At 42.1% G+C, this 15,650-nt stretch overlaps 1 protein-coding gene across 1 annotated transcript in view; it reads left to right on the top strand.

Annotated features, from left to right (window-relative positions):
- Positions 1–15,650, top strand: part of adamts6 (ADAM metallopeptidase with thrombospondin type 1 motif, 6) — a 57,582-nt gene that overhangs the window by 5,658 nt on the left and 36,274 nt on the right. The window contains exons 6-9 of the mRNA XM_061077228.1: positions 465–610; positions 4,023–4,066; positions 7,155–7,260; positions 9,370–9,516. Of these exons, the coding sequence (XP_060933211.1) occupies positions 465–610; positions 4,023–4,066; positions 7,155–7,260; positions 9,370–9,516 (443 nt within the window). The remainder of the gene's footprint in view (positions 1–464; positions 611–4,022; positions 4,067–7,154; positions 7,261–9,369; positions 9,517–15,650) is intronic.

Genomic DNA, 15,650 nt, shown 5'->3' on the forward strand with positions numbered 1-15,650 from the left:
GTTAAATAATATCCCGAATGATACAACCTGACTCTACACGCTATGTTAAGATACAATACAATCGAATATGACATAGTATGATACAATACAAGATAAGACAGGATAAGACATGGCATGGCACACGATGCAACAGAATAACGTCAGTAAATTATATGACACAACACCATTAATTGCATTCTTTCACACAGTGAATACAAGATGACACAATTCTATATGAATCAATACAACACGCTCAAAAGGAAATCATATAATGAATGTGACAACACAACACAACACAATACAGTTTAAAGAACGTAACACAACACCCCATGATACATGACACAATGTGTTTTGACGTAGTAAGACATGACATTATCCTACGATGTGATATTGTAATGCACTGGAAGAGACTGTAAAGGTTTGATATTATGGTAGTTGTAACACGTGTAACACGGTTGCATGTGCTGCTTGTGTTGAATTTGCAGCCTAACCTGGAGATTAACCATCATGCTGACAAGTCTCTGGACAGTTTCTGTAAGTGGCAGAAGTCCATCTTGTCTCATCACGGCGACGGCAACAGTATTCCTGAAAATGGGATGGCTCATCATGACAACGCTGTCCTAATCACCCGGTAAGTGTAGGCTCTCATCTACGGGATATGGACTACATTTTCCTCACATGCCAGTATAATGATGCTGCTGAGTTGCTCTTTCGGCTGCTACTTTCATTGGAAGTAGTGCTAATTTCCTAATTTTGAGCAAATAGGTTGCAGGTTGTTTTCTGTACTGTTGGCTCATAAAAGCTGTGCAGTCACGGTTCAGCTTCAGAGTGTAGTCATGTGTGTGTTTGCTAATAGAGGTGGCCAGCAGGTACGGCAGTGAAACCTCCAAAAGTCCGGTTCTTGTGCACACCCTCAACCTGTAACCGCTAAATCCGATGGGTGTAAACACCTCAGTTCTGAAAATACAATGTGCTGTTTCATACTCGCTCTACCTGTCACGCTGCAATTTATGTTAAGGGTGTTACCATAAAACAGCAAAACTCTGTCATTACCTGGAATAGGCTTCATTGTTGCCAGAACTGTTTTGGCTACATAACCTAGCAACTGAAGAGTACATTCCCCCCACTGGTTTTGTTTAAAGAGAGGATGGCGTTCTATGATTGACATGGGCTAAAGCCAAGATGTTTGACTCCGTAGGCTCTGCACAAAACAGCCTTTCTATCATTAGTGTGTTCATGCTTGTTGTCTGTCAGTTGATTTTCTCCAGCTGCTTTGGCTCACGTTTTTATTATTGGTGTTAGCGTCACTCCGTAAGAACCAGCAGCAAAGACTTAGTAGCTTAGCGGTGTCTACAGACAACAGTCATGGGATTTATCTCAGGGGCTGTAATTGTTTCTAGTCCTTCTGTAGAACATGATATAACATGGTCCTATTCTCATCGCTTAGAGATACCAAACATCTATTGGAACTGTTTTGTAGCTTACTCATCCATATATAGCAGCCATATTCTCCATAAAGGGTAATTTGGTAATTGTTAGACCAGGTCTACACATGCCAACCTGCACCACCCATAACAAGAAGAAAGTAACAGCAGCAGCAACAGTTTAGCATTACAGATGTACACATGTAAAGTTCGCCACTTACAGTACCCTAAAACCTTGTTTAGCTAAGGTGCTAGCAATAATAGCCTATTTCTACACTAACCAGGCACAGACTAACAATATCATCTCAATCGAGACCTGGAAAATTTAAGTTTAGGATTAACTCAGTCTTGTCCGAAGCTCAACTGGCTAAAACGTTTTGCTAGGTGCTATAAGGAAAAAGCCTAGGCCAAAACAAATGAGCTAAAATTTTCTCTAGATATTTTTGAAATTTTACGTAGATATTTGTGGACCAGACAATGGCGCCTTATAACTTAAGTGATGACCTGTTTTGTAATAGCTCATAACCCTTAATCTAGTGCAATCATCAAATCAACAATTTCAGTTGAAATTTCCCAAACTGCAATTTTCCCCATTGCCTGGAGGTGGCATAGACATTAAATTTGTACAATATTTTTTGCCGGTAGATGGCGCACATCAACACTGCAGTTACTTTCTATGCTGGTGGGTAGCCACACCCCTGATTCACCTCAGTGTTTCGAGTCAGTTCCAATATGGTGGGACATAGGTAACCTTTGAGTAAATATAGCATTGGTGAACCGTGAAACCAAGGCAAAGCGTAGGCGAGAGATAATGAGATAATAAGCTGCGGGGAGGAGGCCCCAGCTGAGCTCAGTGATGCTAACACTGGAGATAGTATAAATAGCTGATGGTCGACACCAGGAAGCTTCTATTAACCACCATGTCTGGAGGAGCGGTCTGACATTCCTTCGAGGAATGCGTTTACAAAGGTTTAGATTTAAAGATGGCGGATGCTTGCAGCGTTCACCTCAGAGGACTTTTAGTAATGAGCTGAAACTGTGACTGAATTTCTTCATTCAACACTGGATTAAATATAAACTAAGTTGAAGATTCATCAACTCATTGTATTTGTCATTCGAAAACATGTCACTTTTAGAAAAAGCAGTTTAAAGAAAAAGCATTTTATGACTAAATGATGAATAAATATTCACTGGAATAATTGATAATGAAAACAAGTGTTTGCAGCCTCCGATTCAAGGCATAGGATTATACTATTGTGAATACTAATTTGGGAACATGCGACATATGTAAGAGCATGTATCTTTTGTGTTGGATAGATAGCAATGTTTCACTTGCTATCTACTGGTAGAGTGTATGGATAGATTTGTGAAAAATAAAGTAAAAGCACTGATGTAAAATACGAATTATGTGTATGAAGGGTCACTATTTGCATACTTCTAGTGATGTGTATTCTAATTATGTATCCACAGGTCGTCATTATACACATGCTAATCATTACTTACTGAGGCCTTCCTGGTCTAGTTAGATTCACAGAGGTGGACATTCTTCCTGCATTAAGTATCACTATATTCTACGTCTACTACTGCTCCATCAACACCGATCAGTGCCGCTCCCCTGTAGAGACGGACCAGCAGGACACACTAAACTCAACCTTCCTCAAAACTCTGTTCATCAACGCAGCAGTAAATGGCAAATTGTCTGTATTATTGTAGCACCTTTCTGGTCTTGATGAACACTTAAAGAGCTTTAGATCACAGTTTTGCCATTCATCCATTTGACAGGCCATCTAAATGCAGCACTTTCTCCATCACACGTCATTCCCACACTGCCGGCACAGACAACAGGGGCAATTTGGGGTTTAGTTTCCTGTCCAAGGACAAACCAGCACATGGGATGGGGGGAGCTTGGGAATGAACCACTGAACTTCTGGTTAGTGGACGACCCGCTCTACCCCTCTTGCTTCTTTGGTAGTTTGAGTTACCATTCTGCCTTATTTGGAATGTGTCCCATCACAAGGGGAAACTATGGAAATACATCAAAACAAATAGATGTCCTGAACGAGGTCATGGTTGAACCTCGCTAATCCGATGTGAAAGAGGGAGCGACACCGAGGGAAAGCAACGAAGAAAGGAAGAGGAGTTTATGGCAGGAGCGCTAGGAAGGAGAATGAAATTAAATCAGCTGTGCCCTTGTTTTTAATAGATTAAAAGCTTTAGGAATGATTGGATCTTTCATTTTAAATGTATGATGTGGCCCACAGTGTTCAGGCCTTGTTTTTCCCCCTTGGCTCTATTGGATTACCTGTGTGTGAGTTACGGGAGTTAGCAGTTGGGACACGGCATGACCGAAGCTTTTCACTTTATTCTCATTGACATTTGCTGTGTTAGCCGTGTGACATTTTGCCAAAGGCTCATGCTATAGATGGAAGGAGTGAACCAGGTGTTTTCGCAGCTTTCATTACATGCTATTGTTATGCTAAAGGTTGAGATTATATCTGGTCAGACTGTGATTAAACATGGAAAGAATGAGCGGCAAAGTGCCAGTGGAAGACAATACTGTACACATAAAAAATGTAGAGTTAATGCAATTGTTTCTGTTCTTTCCCCTTTTTTTTCCAGATATGACATCTGCACCTACAAGAACAAACCCTGCGGAACCTTAGGTGAGTGGACTGAAGAGCAAAGTTTCTATACACTGCTTTAACATGTGTTTTCCTGCCAAATAGGTAATCTTATACTATATGATTCTCTGGTGTAGGAGCTCATTCTTTTTCTTTTCCCCCTCTGGAGAGGTTTTCATTTTCACCTCCAGCGTGTCCTCAGACAAACCTTATTCTGCAGCCTATGCAGTCTCCCTTTAGAAGAGCACCAGACAGAACCAGAGGGATGTTTTCACTTGGGTTATTATAGGTCCTCGGTGGCTCTCCTCTGTTGGTTGAGGCCAGGAGTGCCGATCCCGGACAGCCGTGGTCACCTCCTTGCATGGCCTCCAATTTATAAAACCTGTCTGTCTCTCTCTCTTTCCTCTGCCTCCAGCCCCAGTTGGTCTGAGGTGTTTACCTCAGGGGGGTGGGGGGGGTGGCAGGTGGCTAAAGAGGAGAGTAGTGACAGAAGGAGGAGAAGGGAAAGAAGAAGGGGAGGAGTTGAAAGGAAAATGGAAGGGGAAAAGGACAATTATAGGGAGTGTGAGAGTATGCAGGAGGGAGATAGAGTTGGTGATATGCCGGTGGTGTAGGTTATGGGGGTGGAAGAAGGACAGCAGGCAATGGCATACACACACACAGACACACAGACACACACACACACACACACCCATCTCTCTCCCTCTGTTCTTCAACTCCCCCACGCCACCCCATCTCGAACCTCCCACCGACCCAGGCCCTCCACTCTCCACATCTTATCTTTGTAAAGGCCCTGCAGGCACCACAGTATATCTTGAAGGTAATATTGTGACTTCAGGGGTGGTTTGACAGATTGACCGCATTCGTCACATTCCCCGGTCGCTTTAATTGCCCTGGCATCTGCTTGGCTTCCTCGTAGTCTCACCACCACCACCCTGACCCCACCCCTCCTCCCCCCCCCCCCCCGTCCTCCCTCTCCTCTCGGGGATCATGCTCCCAGGTCAGTTCACTGGCCTTTAAGGTCGGCGAGTAATCACGGGGCTGGAGATAATACACAGTCCACCCCAGTGTTAAGAAAGAAAGACCCTTGCAATGCGATTTGTGTGTGTCTGCGCTCACCCAATGCTTGTGCGTGCACACAGTCACACACACACACACACACACACAAACACACACATTCTTAAACTAATCGTAGAGTAGCCACCCTCCCTTTCCTCCTCCTTTCTTCACCTCCAGGCTCCCTCTTTCCCTGCAGTAATGGTTTCAGTGGCCTCCTGATTTGCGAGTCTATTCTTGTTTAGCCTCTTAGCAAAGAGGATACAAAAGCCATGCCACTTTAACAGGGAGCCAGAGTTCATGCAAACTATACAGGGACGCTGACCAGAAAACATGATTTATGTCTTGGCTCACTGTAGGCAAATGGGATGGTTCATCAAGTTTATCCATATCACGCTTTGCAAAGAAAGAAAGCGCTCATTTGGCCTCTGACTGGAATTTGAATTTCTTGAGATCAATTTAAAAAGTCAGTCGACACAAATTACAAAGGAGACCCTCAAATCTGTTTGTTTTTTGTTGTTTGGGTTTTGACAGGTGTTTATATCGTTTTATCTGCCCTATTTATACATTAAAACAACCTAACTTTAAACATCTAGTTTTATTGTTATATGCCTCCTCCCCTTCAGGAGAAATTAGTTCCAATTGAAAAGTGGTGACCGTAAGTTTCATCATGTTCCATGCACTGGTCTGATTTTAATTGTGTTATCTCATTAGTGGTGTGCAAAGCTGCAGTTTCAAGAACTGAGAATTCGGGGTAGATTAAATGCAACAACTGCTGATTTAGATATTTTACAAATGCCAACTTGTCCAAGAGCACCAAGGTGAAATCTGTGTCTGCCCTCATCCCCTTTTTTATGTCCAGCAAGGAAACTTTGTTTAAAAATACCTGTGTCTTTCCACCGCCCTCCTAGTGCCTGTTGCCCACGTCTTGAGAATAGTTGCTCTCCTCTTAAGCTCTGGCAAACCAATCATCACTAGATGACCTAAAAACACATCACAGTGTGGAAACGTTGCCATGGAAACCAGATTTTAACTTTGGCATGATGCGAAATACAAAGCGCTTTACCCGGTGCTGATTCGGCTTAACCAGTATTGGTTGAACTTGAATTTGTTGAAATTCAGCTCTCCAGCTTTAATAACACCTGACTAGAGATCAACTCCACTGGCTGTTAATCCTGATGCAACCAGTTCCTAATCTTCAAATTAGATGGAAATTCAAATAAATTAGATTTTTTAGAGTAAGGAGTTAAGTGAGAGGTGTTTGTTATAAATACTGTGGACTGACCTTTTAGGTTTTTTACATTTTATAGGTCTTCTAGTGTCCTTAGCCTGAAAATAATGAAATATATTACTACGTGGAAACAAAAAAATTGAAATGCTCTTTCCTTCCCACAGTTACACACATCCTCCTATGACACACATGCAAACAGATGCGCACAAACAGACACACGCGCACACACACACCTGCTTTGGGCTGTCATATGATCCACTCTCCAGTCACCTGTAGATGTAATCTGTGAAGGATTGCCTCCTGTCTCCCTATCTGACCTGTCAGGTATTAGGAGAAATAGGACTTGCGACACCTGGATTGGGAAGAGGTTTAAACTTTAAACCCCTTCTCCTCTCCCTTTCTCTCTCTCCCCCTCTCCCTCGTTCTCTTACCCCCACTTCTGAAAAATGAGGAAAACATGTATATTTTCTGACGGCTTTCTGTTGGGGCACGGTGTTGGTCAGGGGGTTCTTATATTCCCTTCCTTGGCTTGCGTTCTGGTGATCCTTGTTACCGTGAATTGAAATGTATAAATCTAACCCATGTCTAGACATTTTCCTGCAGTCTCTGTAGTTTGCAAGAAATAATTTAAAAAAAACTGTCTTGCCAATGATGCTTAACTCAACTCTCCAACACCCCCAAAGTGAATGTATAGCAGCATATTGTCTTTCAGCACTGCTGTAAAGAAGTTGATCATATGTGTGGAATCCCAATTTTATGACCATGCCTCCTAAGAATGCTACGTCCTCACCCTGTGTTTGTGTGTTTGTCTGGCATGTGTGTGTGTGTGTGTTTTGTTGACAGGCTTGGCGTCAGTGGCTGGAATGTGTGAGCCGGAGAGAAGCTGCAGCATCAATGAAGACATCGGCCTCAGTTCCGCTTTCACTATTGCGCACGAGATTGGCCACAAGTGAGTTTAAAGACTTTTTAAGATATCCCAATACAAAATATCGAACTTGACCTTACTTTTATGATACAAATGGAAGAGGTGGGACAACGCAAATGGGTTTTGAGCAAGAAGCACTCATCCACACAGGTCAAATTCATGTACAAGAGAAAAAGGAGGACTTGTCACATTCACTGAATTTCACATGTTAAACATTTTCTCTTAAAAAATGCACGGCCATGCACAGATAATCTGCTTTTCTCTATGAGGAGAAACACTTGGACAAATAAAATGCTGTAATCAGTGAATTTGAAGTTTAAACACACTTCATTTGACGGATTATGGTTACATTTTGATAATTAAGCTTAATCGATTTCCCAAAATTTCACTGAATTCCCTGGTTCTCAAATATGAATAATGGTGTTTGCTCTTGTTACGGATGCCACCTTCACACAGACAGAACGAACAGGCAACCTTTTTATGGCAAATTAATCATCTGATATTGTGAGTTATCAAATGTCACATTTTCGTTAAGAGAGAATGGTGAATGCGACTTGGACCGAGCAGGACATAAAAAAATTGTATGACACATTTAGGAAAAGATAACACAGATGTTCCTGCTTGAATCCAATTGTTTTGTCTTCATCTTCGGAATCCCAATGACTTTGATTGTCTCCTGACGTTTAGTGCAGCAGATTTACATTTGTGTCCCGCTCAGGCAAAACTAACGCATTCCAATATTCCTAATTGTTTGGTACTTATAAGCAAACATTAGCAAGGTAACGCACTAGAAGAAGACAGTGAACTCAGTTAACATGCCTACTTAATAATGAGCTCAGACACCACTTTTACGGGGTGTAGCCTCACAGTGTGGGACATCAAGTCATTCCAAGTCAAAAACCCTGAAGTCCAAGTGAAATCACAAGGCACTGCTGGTGAAGTTCAAATTCAAATTGTTAGTCTTTTGTGATTTTGACAAGTGGAGTCCACATTCATCAGATTCATGACTCGACTGGAATCCAACTCATTGGACCTGTGTCCACACTACTACCAATGAGATTCCTTCTTTTGCTTCAGATCCTTGTAAAAATTTCTATCGCTTTCACGACTGTGCGCTCTAATAATTGCTCTTAAACAAACATAGCTGACTGCTTGGTCTCGCCAGACCTGCATGTAGCCCCTTCTTTCCCCCAGCAGACGACTTGAACTGTATCTCCACATATTTCCTCATGTAAATGTCAGTGTCTACATACCTCTGGCTCTTTCTTCCTGAATATAAAGCAAAATAATGATGATGTATTAGTCTACATATCCCCCTCGAGAGAGTTCAGCAAGATGGCGATTTCCTTTATTATGTCTCATGTCTGCTTCTGTTGTGGGGCAGTTGTAAAAATAGTCTCTGCTTCTAGAGGATGTATAAAAAAAACACACTGCAGTGGGGTTTCAACTCGGCTGATTTATTTCCAGAGTAGGGTAAAATGTCATAAACGCCAGCCTTAGAAAAACAGGTTCAGACTGTGCGATGTGGTTGGGTTTGTTATATACATTAGACCTGATTTGTGCTCCTGGACTGCAAGGAAAAGTAAGCTTTGACATCCTGCTGAAACTTGAGATTTTCTCTCAAATGATATCCAGACAGATAAGCTTTTTTTTAATGAATTGTTAAAATGATTTATTTTCAGCCCTCAGTGTAAAATAAATTCTTGAGGAGCTTTCACAACACACCACAGGGTTGGGAGGTGTTTGGGTTTTGGGCCTCTCTCTCTCTTTTCTCTGGTGAGGCCACTGATCTAAAGGACCCCCCCCCTCCTCACCTCATCCCCAACCCTGCTCCAGTTGGTGTAGACTCCCACCTCACGGCCTGCTCAGACCTGCAGGCGGTGATTGACAAGCAGGCATCAGAGTAGTGATTAGAACTTTTTTCGTTCCTGCCGAGCTCCAGACAGAGTTTGACCCTTGACCCGTGGCTCTCCTCCACACAGCTGTTTCAGTGCCACAGAGCTCGAACATTACAGCCGGGGCCAGTGAGGGAGACATCCTCCAGTTAGCATGCTGGACTTTCCAATGTCATTCCATCTAAACTGAGCAGTAAACTGCCAAAGACATTAATTCCATTTATTTTGTGTGTTTCAGTTTTGGGATGAACCATGATGGCATCGGGAATTCCTGCGGTACCAAAGGCCACGAGACAGCCAAGCTGATGGCCGCTCACATAACAGCCAACACCAACCCTTTCTCCTGGTCTGCCTGCAGCAAAGACTACATCACCAGCTTTCTCGAGTAAGTGGATGATGGTTGTTCCCAGTGGGACTGTCTGAGTGTGTTTGGGTTTGCCTCCATGTGTGTTTGTGTGTGTGGAGTACAGAAAAAGGTGCAGCCTGCAGCCGTCTCGCTTCACAACCCTCCTGCCACTGGCGGGCCCTTGTGGTGACCCGCTAGCCTGCCTTATATGAAAGTCCTTCCCCACTTATTCACATCCATGTCATCACTCAGACTCCTGCCAGACCTCCTTGTGGCCGTGTATGATAACTGGGTGCTTTCCACCCATGCATCCCTGCACCACAAGGCGGGTGATGTTAGAGCTCGTGTGGTCCTTGGTGGTGACGTGTTGGCCAGCTGCCCTCAACCACTGCCCCACTGTTTAGTGGATAGGTCAAAGACGACAACACATTGGAGCACACAAATAAACAGGAGAGTAACACCGTGACATTTCAGTAGAAGTAGTCCTGCCAGTCTGGAATGATAAAAAACATTTAGAAGGCCTCCAGAGTCTAGGATATGAAGGATGTGGTGATACTGTGACGATGGTAGTACTGACACCCCTACGCCTTTACACCAACATGGAGCCGGTTCTGTGCCAGTATGCAGGACTTATTTTGAACCGTTCTGAGCCTTTTTACCAACCAGATGTTGTGAACCATCAGTGGGAAAGAGAGGGTGGAGACGGAGACATTGAGGAAGGCATTACAATTACAAACACCTATACCGTTTAGTGGATTTGCATTGTACACTTTGCAACAGCCATGTTGATTTCAATGCATCCTTGATTTCATTGGTTCTGCACAATACTGTAAGAAACATGGGCTGTTTCATTGGGTAGCACTATGACCTGAAGAGAACTGGTGGAAGAACTTGAGCAAAGTTTGATTGAACAAGAATGTCTTACCTTTAACCATCATTGGCTGAAACTGCCTTGTCTGAATGAGCAGCATTAAATTGGGTTCCTCAGCTAATTTCAAGTGGAGAGAGGAAATAAATAAATAAATAATACAAATTAAATTCTCTCTTTCTTCTCCACTAATCATGGCAACCCATTTAGTCACAAAATCCCTGAATCCCAACAGCCTGGTCTCAAACAACTCTCTTTTTGCTCTCACGTTGGGGACGGCTGGTTGCTGTTGAGTGAAGACGGACATTGCTCCACTGAAAAGTGAATTATAAAAGTGCATTATACTTTTTCCCTGAGAGGGCTCAGCCACTGCTGGGAAACGGCTTCATTGTTTGGGAATAACAATCAGAAAGTGGTCAGGATTGTTCTCTCAAATGAGAAGCATGCTATTCTGCTTTAACTATCAGAGAATGAGGTCAAGGATTCCTCAGCAGCTCTCTGAAATGGCTTGCTCGCAGCAATGGCATGATGGCTGTAAACTGCTGCAAAGAGCCACGCTGACTCAGTGGAACTAGCGGACAGAACCAAGTTGTTCAGCAGAAATTGGAAAAACATGCCAGACAAAGCTCCGAGTGAGTCACGGTGTCATTTGAGGTGATCTAATCAATATTTTTGTATTAACAATGGATAAAATTGGCGTGTATAATGTGTTTCTCACTTGTAGTGAGAAAGACACATAATCCAATTCCTCCGTTTGAGTTTTTCAGTGTCTTACCTCATTGTTTTATTCTTTGCAACTTTACTGTTTTGATTCAGCCCAACTGCTGTCATCTGTGTTGATTCTATCAGGCAGCTGTTAAAGTGGAAACAAAGGCTCTGATAACCCCAGTGGTTTGGCGCTAAAAACTTACTAGTGAGAATAAGAGTGGACTTAAGAGTTAAAGAGACAAATATTCCCCTAAAGAATTGGCGGAGAACAAAACACAGCTACAAGCAGTGTGAAAACTAGACTTGGTGTCCAGAAATATGTCTCCAAATGGATGCTAATTTAAATATAGGCACGTTGGCTCAAACATGTACCAAATCAACTTATAAATTTGAACATACTGTCAGGTATGTGTGGTGGCTGGTGTAATTGCCTTTAAAAGAGCAGACTACTTCCAAGTGAAGTTGAACAGGATCCTATAGAGAGGGAAACAGCTGAAGGTTCATGCCAGGACACTGCTGCTGACTTAAAAACATTGGCAACATCACTGTCTGAAAGGAAGTTCTACTTAAATCGGATTTTTATGCTATAACAGGTGTGGTTTAAGTTGTAATCCTCTAGATTTCAGTCCTGGTTGATGTTAGGACACCATGTTCAATATTACAGAAAACGCTCCTTCAGCAACGTCTTCGTCTGCGAACAGAGGAGCAGCTGATGTGTCCGTTTACAGTGCACCCAAACAAAATCACATTGTTTTAATGCAGATGTCAGTCAAAAATAATTGCAACCGCAGTCTGACCCCCTGCAAGATGTAAAACTGATATGCCGTTGAAAAATGCAGAATATGACCACATTTTTGGTGGAGTTGCTGCTGGAACGAAAAGTTCCTGTGGCTGCTTCACAATAAAAAACTCCATGACCAGAGAAGTTATTGATGAAATGTAAATGCATGCCTATTGGCATAACTACCAAGTAAGAGAGGTAGTTCTGAATGTAAGTACAGTGAAAGTCTAGTTTAGAAATTAAAAGCTGACCATACATAGTATCAAAAATAAGGTTTGATTTGATCCTGATTTGAAATCTGAAGGAGATGTTAAGAGGTTTACGGTTTTGTTTGGACTGTTACCTGCCTTACGAATGAGGTCAGAGGTCACAATCTAGTGACAGAGAGTCTTACCTCAGGAGCTGGGAACAGGAACATCCAGTCCACTCCTCTAAAACCATTACCCTGCTGTGCTAATATGTCTGCTCATGTATAAAGACTTACATGTTTCTGGCTTCCTCTGATCTGCCCGTGGTAGAAAGATGCAGAGCACATTATTCCCTTTTAGTCTTGTCTTTTATTGTCCTCTTGATAATAGAGCCCATATATTTAAGCTTGCCCCTGCAAAGAAGAACCAGACAGGGTTCCAACTATCTAAATTTTTTGGTCACAGACCCAGAAACACTGAACACAGAAATCTTTCCTTTTCAGTCTTTGCGTAGAGGACCTTTCTCGCTAGTGTTTAGCTTGATCGCTCATCACTAAGACCTGAATGCGGCTTACAAATCCTAATAATACACAACCCTGTGGTGAAGTATTGATGGGATGTGTTGCAAGTCTGCGGTGTGTCTCTCTGTGTGTGTGTGTGTGTTTGTGCATTCGTGTTTAGTTAGCAAGGCCCTCCAAGAAAGCGGATAATAGCGGCTGCGGTTGTCAGATGATGTTTCCGGCTGAAAGCTGTTAAAGGAGCGTTAGTGAACAGCACTTGTGACAGAGATGACAGTATTATATGCCAGCTTCCAGCTGGGACACAAAGAGCCGCTTCTCTGCCGCTCCGTCGGGTTCCCGTCCATTTCTGGCTCAAGTATCTGAGGACGACCGAGGCTGTGCTCCAAGGACAGGGAGACACAAAGTTGTTTCACTGCGTCTCAGAGCAGCGTCACCCTTTGCTTTGTTTAATATACCTCCGTTTGTATCACTCTGTTGCTTGAGTTTTGTCTTTTCATTTGGGTTTTATTGCCTTAAGCTTTTATGTTTCTTACAAAAGGGTTCTGTCTGTAAACTCCAATTATCCTCCCTTTCTCTCCCTCAATCAGGGTTTTGGATATCGCTCGTGCTTCTCCTTGCCAAGTAAACAACTTTGGCTGTGGTGTTGGCCTAGATTCACCATCTTGCTCGAGCAATATGTGCGGCTTTGTTTGGGTTTTTTAGTAATGGTTTCTGAATGCTCTCACAGTTCACTCACAGTTTATTCTCTCAGGTCTGCATGCCAGTTTGCAATAAATGTTAAAAGGCAGGCGGTTTAGGGGTTATTAAACTCACTGAGACCATGTGCTCTGTTGATAATAGACTTGGGTGACTTGTGCCTTATGATAATTATTAGGTCAGTTGGATTTAATCATGCTGCTGTGTCATCATTGGTTGGAGCCAAGCGGGACGGTTAATATCTACATGAATGACCGGTGTCAGAGTCCGAAGGACGCCCATGCTCCTGCATATTAAAGGATATTTCCGCTCAGCATAATGAATTTGGCTGAATCCACCAGACAGGAAGCCTTTGCGACTGTGTCAAATAATAGCCCCTATGTTTAAACTTTGACTATTTTGTCTCCCTCCAAACCAATAAATAGTGAGGCTTGCCCTCAGTGCAAAGGGAGTCTGGGGGCCTCAGAGGCTCTCTCTGTGATGAGAGGGTCCTCTGGGGAACAAGAGCCAAGAAATAGGATTATTCCATTCAGTAACTGAGATCAGTGGATGGAGAGAGGAAGACAAGAGAATGAAAGAAAAAAGGAAGGGAGAAAAGGTTTGCTCCTCTCAGTCTGGAGCTTTTATGTTTAGCTTAAAATGCATTCTTGAATTTGCCGCTCTGAAATGAAAACAAACAGCACGTTCCAGATGTCTTGATTTATTTTGTACAATATTGTCCCAGAGAACATATTTGATAGACAGTGCAGTTCATCACTTAACAATGAATAATATTTGAAAAAAAAGTTGCATAGGTAAAGGATGCATACTGTTTACCAGAAGACTGTTACTCCAGCTATAACACTTTGCTTTTTTATGATGTAAGTGTTTAATAAGTGGAGACTGACAAATCACTAAATAAAAAAAGTACATAAATAAGTGTAGCTGTTACTAAATAATTGCACATGGGCTACAAGCGCTAGGTAAATGTGACGTAGGTAAATTACAAGGCTAACTAGCTTGCTATTACCTTTTAGGAATGCTGTTTATTAATAAAGTAATGTTATGTAACATGGACTAGATATAAAGATGAACATGATGGCCCCTCCAAAAGTGAAGCCAAAGCTTCTCATTCGCCACCTGGTGGCTGGCTTCAGTATCATAAATCCCACCTCCACACTGTTAGTTGATGGGACATGGACCAACCAAAAATGTCAAATGTCTAATTTTCTTAAGTTTGGTTTTAATTAGTTATTTGATGATGTAAAAAATTTAATTATTGACAGCTGAGAACTGAGTCATGATTGGTCGAGGGTGTGTATCGGCAGGACCTAGACAATGCTGCTCAATCCCCTAATTCACAATTGTGCAGACTCTGGTTCCAAATGGGCAAGATGGCCGCGCTCTTATGTTTTCTAGTGGAAGTGGAGATGCGTCATCCATCTTTTTAAACAGTTTGTGATAAATATATACAGAACTTTCCAGGGCAAAGTATCTAAAATTATAAAATGTTATGCTGATGACATCAGACTAAATAGTGAGATTACTTTTGTTTGAAACACTTCCAATCAATCTAAACTGCAACTCCCTCTGAAATACATTTTTCTACTACTCACAATACATGCATATTGGGACGTTTTTAAAAGATAATTTGAACAAATATCACAATATATCTCAAATTACAAGACATGCAAGTAATGCAAATGAGACATGACTTGACAAATAACTCAAAGATGAAAACATAAACAAAGAACTAGTCTCTTTGCATATAACTAAAAGTAAGTGAGATAAGGAGATATTTTTGGGGGATTTGAGTGAATCATCTGTTTAAAGGTCTCTTAGTTTCAGTCCTCAATCATCTCCTCTCTTGTAATCTGGGCCCAAGTCTCGGTCTGCTCAATCACAAAGCCCAGCTCTGCGTTTTTGTTGTCACCAAGCCCACTTTTCCTTTCGAGGGATGGGAAGAAATCCACTGCATGTTGCAGCTGCCACAGCTGGAAAATAGTAAATAGTTGTAGTAAAATTTTCTGCCTTGATTGAATCCTCTGACTCAGGGAGAAGTAGAGATGAGCTTGAAATGAAATACATCTGTGTTTGTTTATTGGAACTTGTTTTATTGTATGATTTCAGTCTCCTACACAGAAAAGGTGACAAGGTCAAAAGAATAATAGAGAATTATAATCTGTGAGTCGTTTTTTGGCCCTTGGTGATGGGATGAGAAAAAGCATCCATACAGCAACACAGACATGCATCTTAACCCAAAACAAACAGACACACCAAAGACACAAAACTATTTTTTCTGCTAGAATACAAAACTGGTGTGTGTGTGTGTGTTTTTTTTTTCTGAGAGTTCTCTGTGAGTGCACATATTTCTATCTGACAAAACAGACTAAACATTATCCTAGGCCCTGGACATATGACCCATAGCTCAC

The sequence above is a fragment of the Limanda limanda genome, chromosome 1 (genome assembly GCF_963576545.1).
Source record: "Limanda limanda chromosome 1, fLimLim1.1, whole genome shotgun sequence".
Classification (NCBI taxonomy): Eukaryota; Metazoa; Chordata; class Actinopteri; order Pleuronectiformes; family Pleuronectidae; genus Limanda; species Limanda limanda.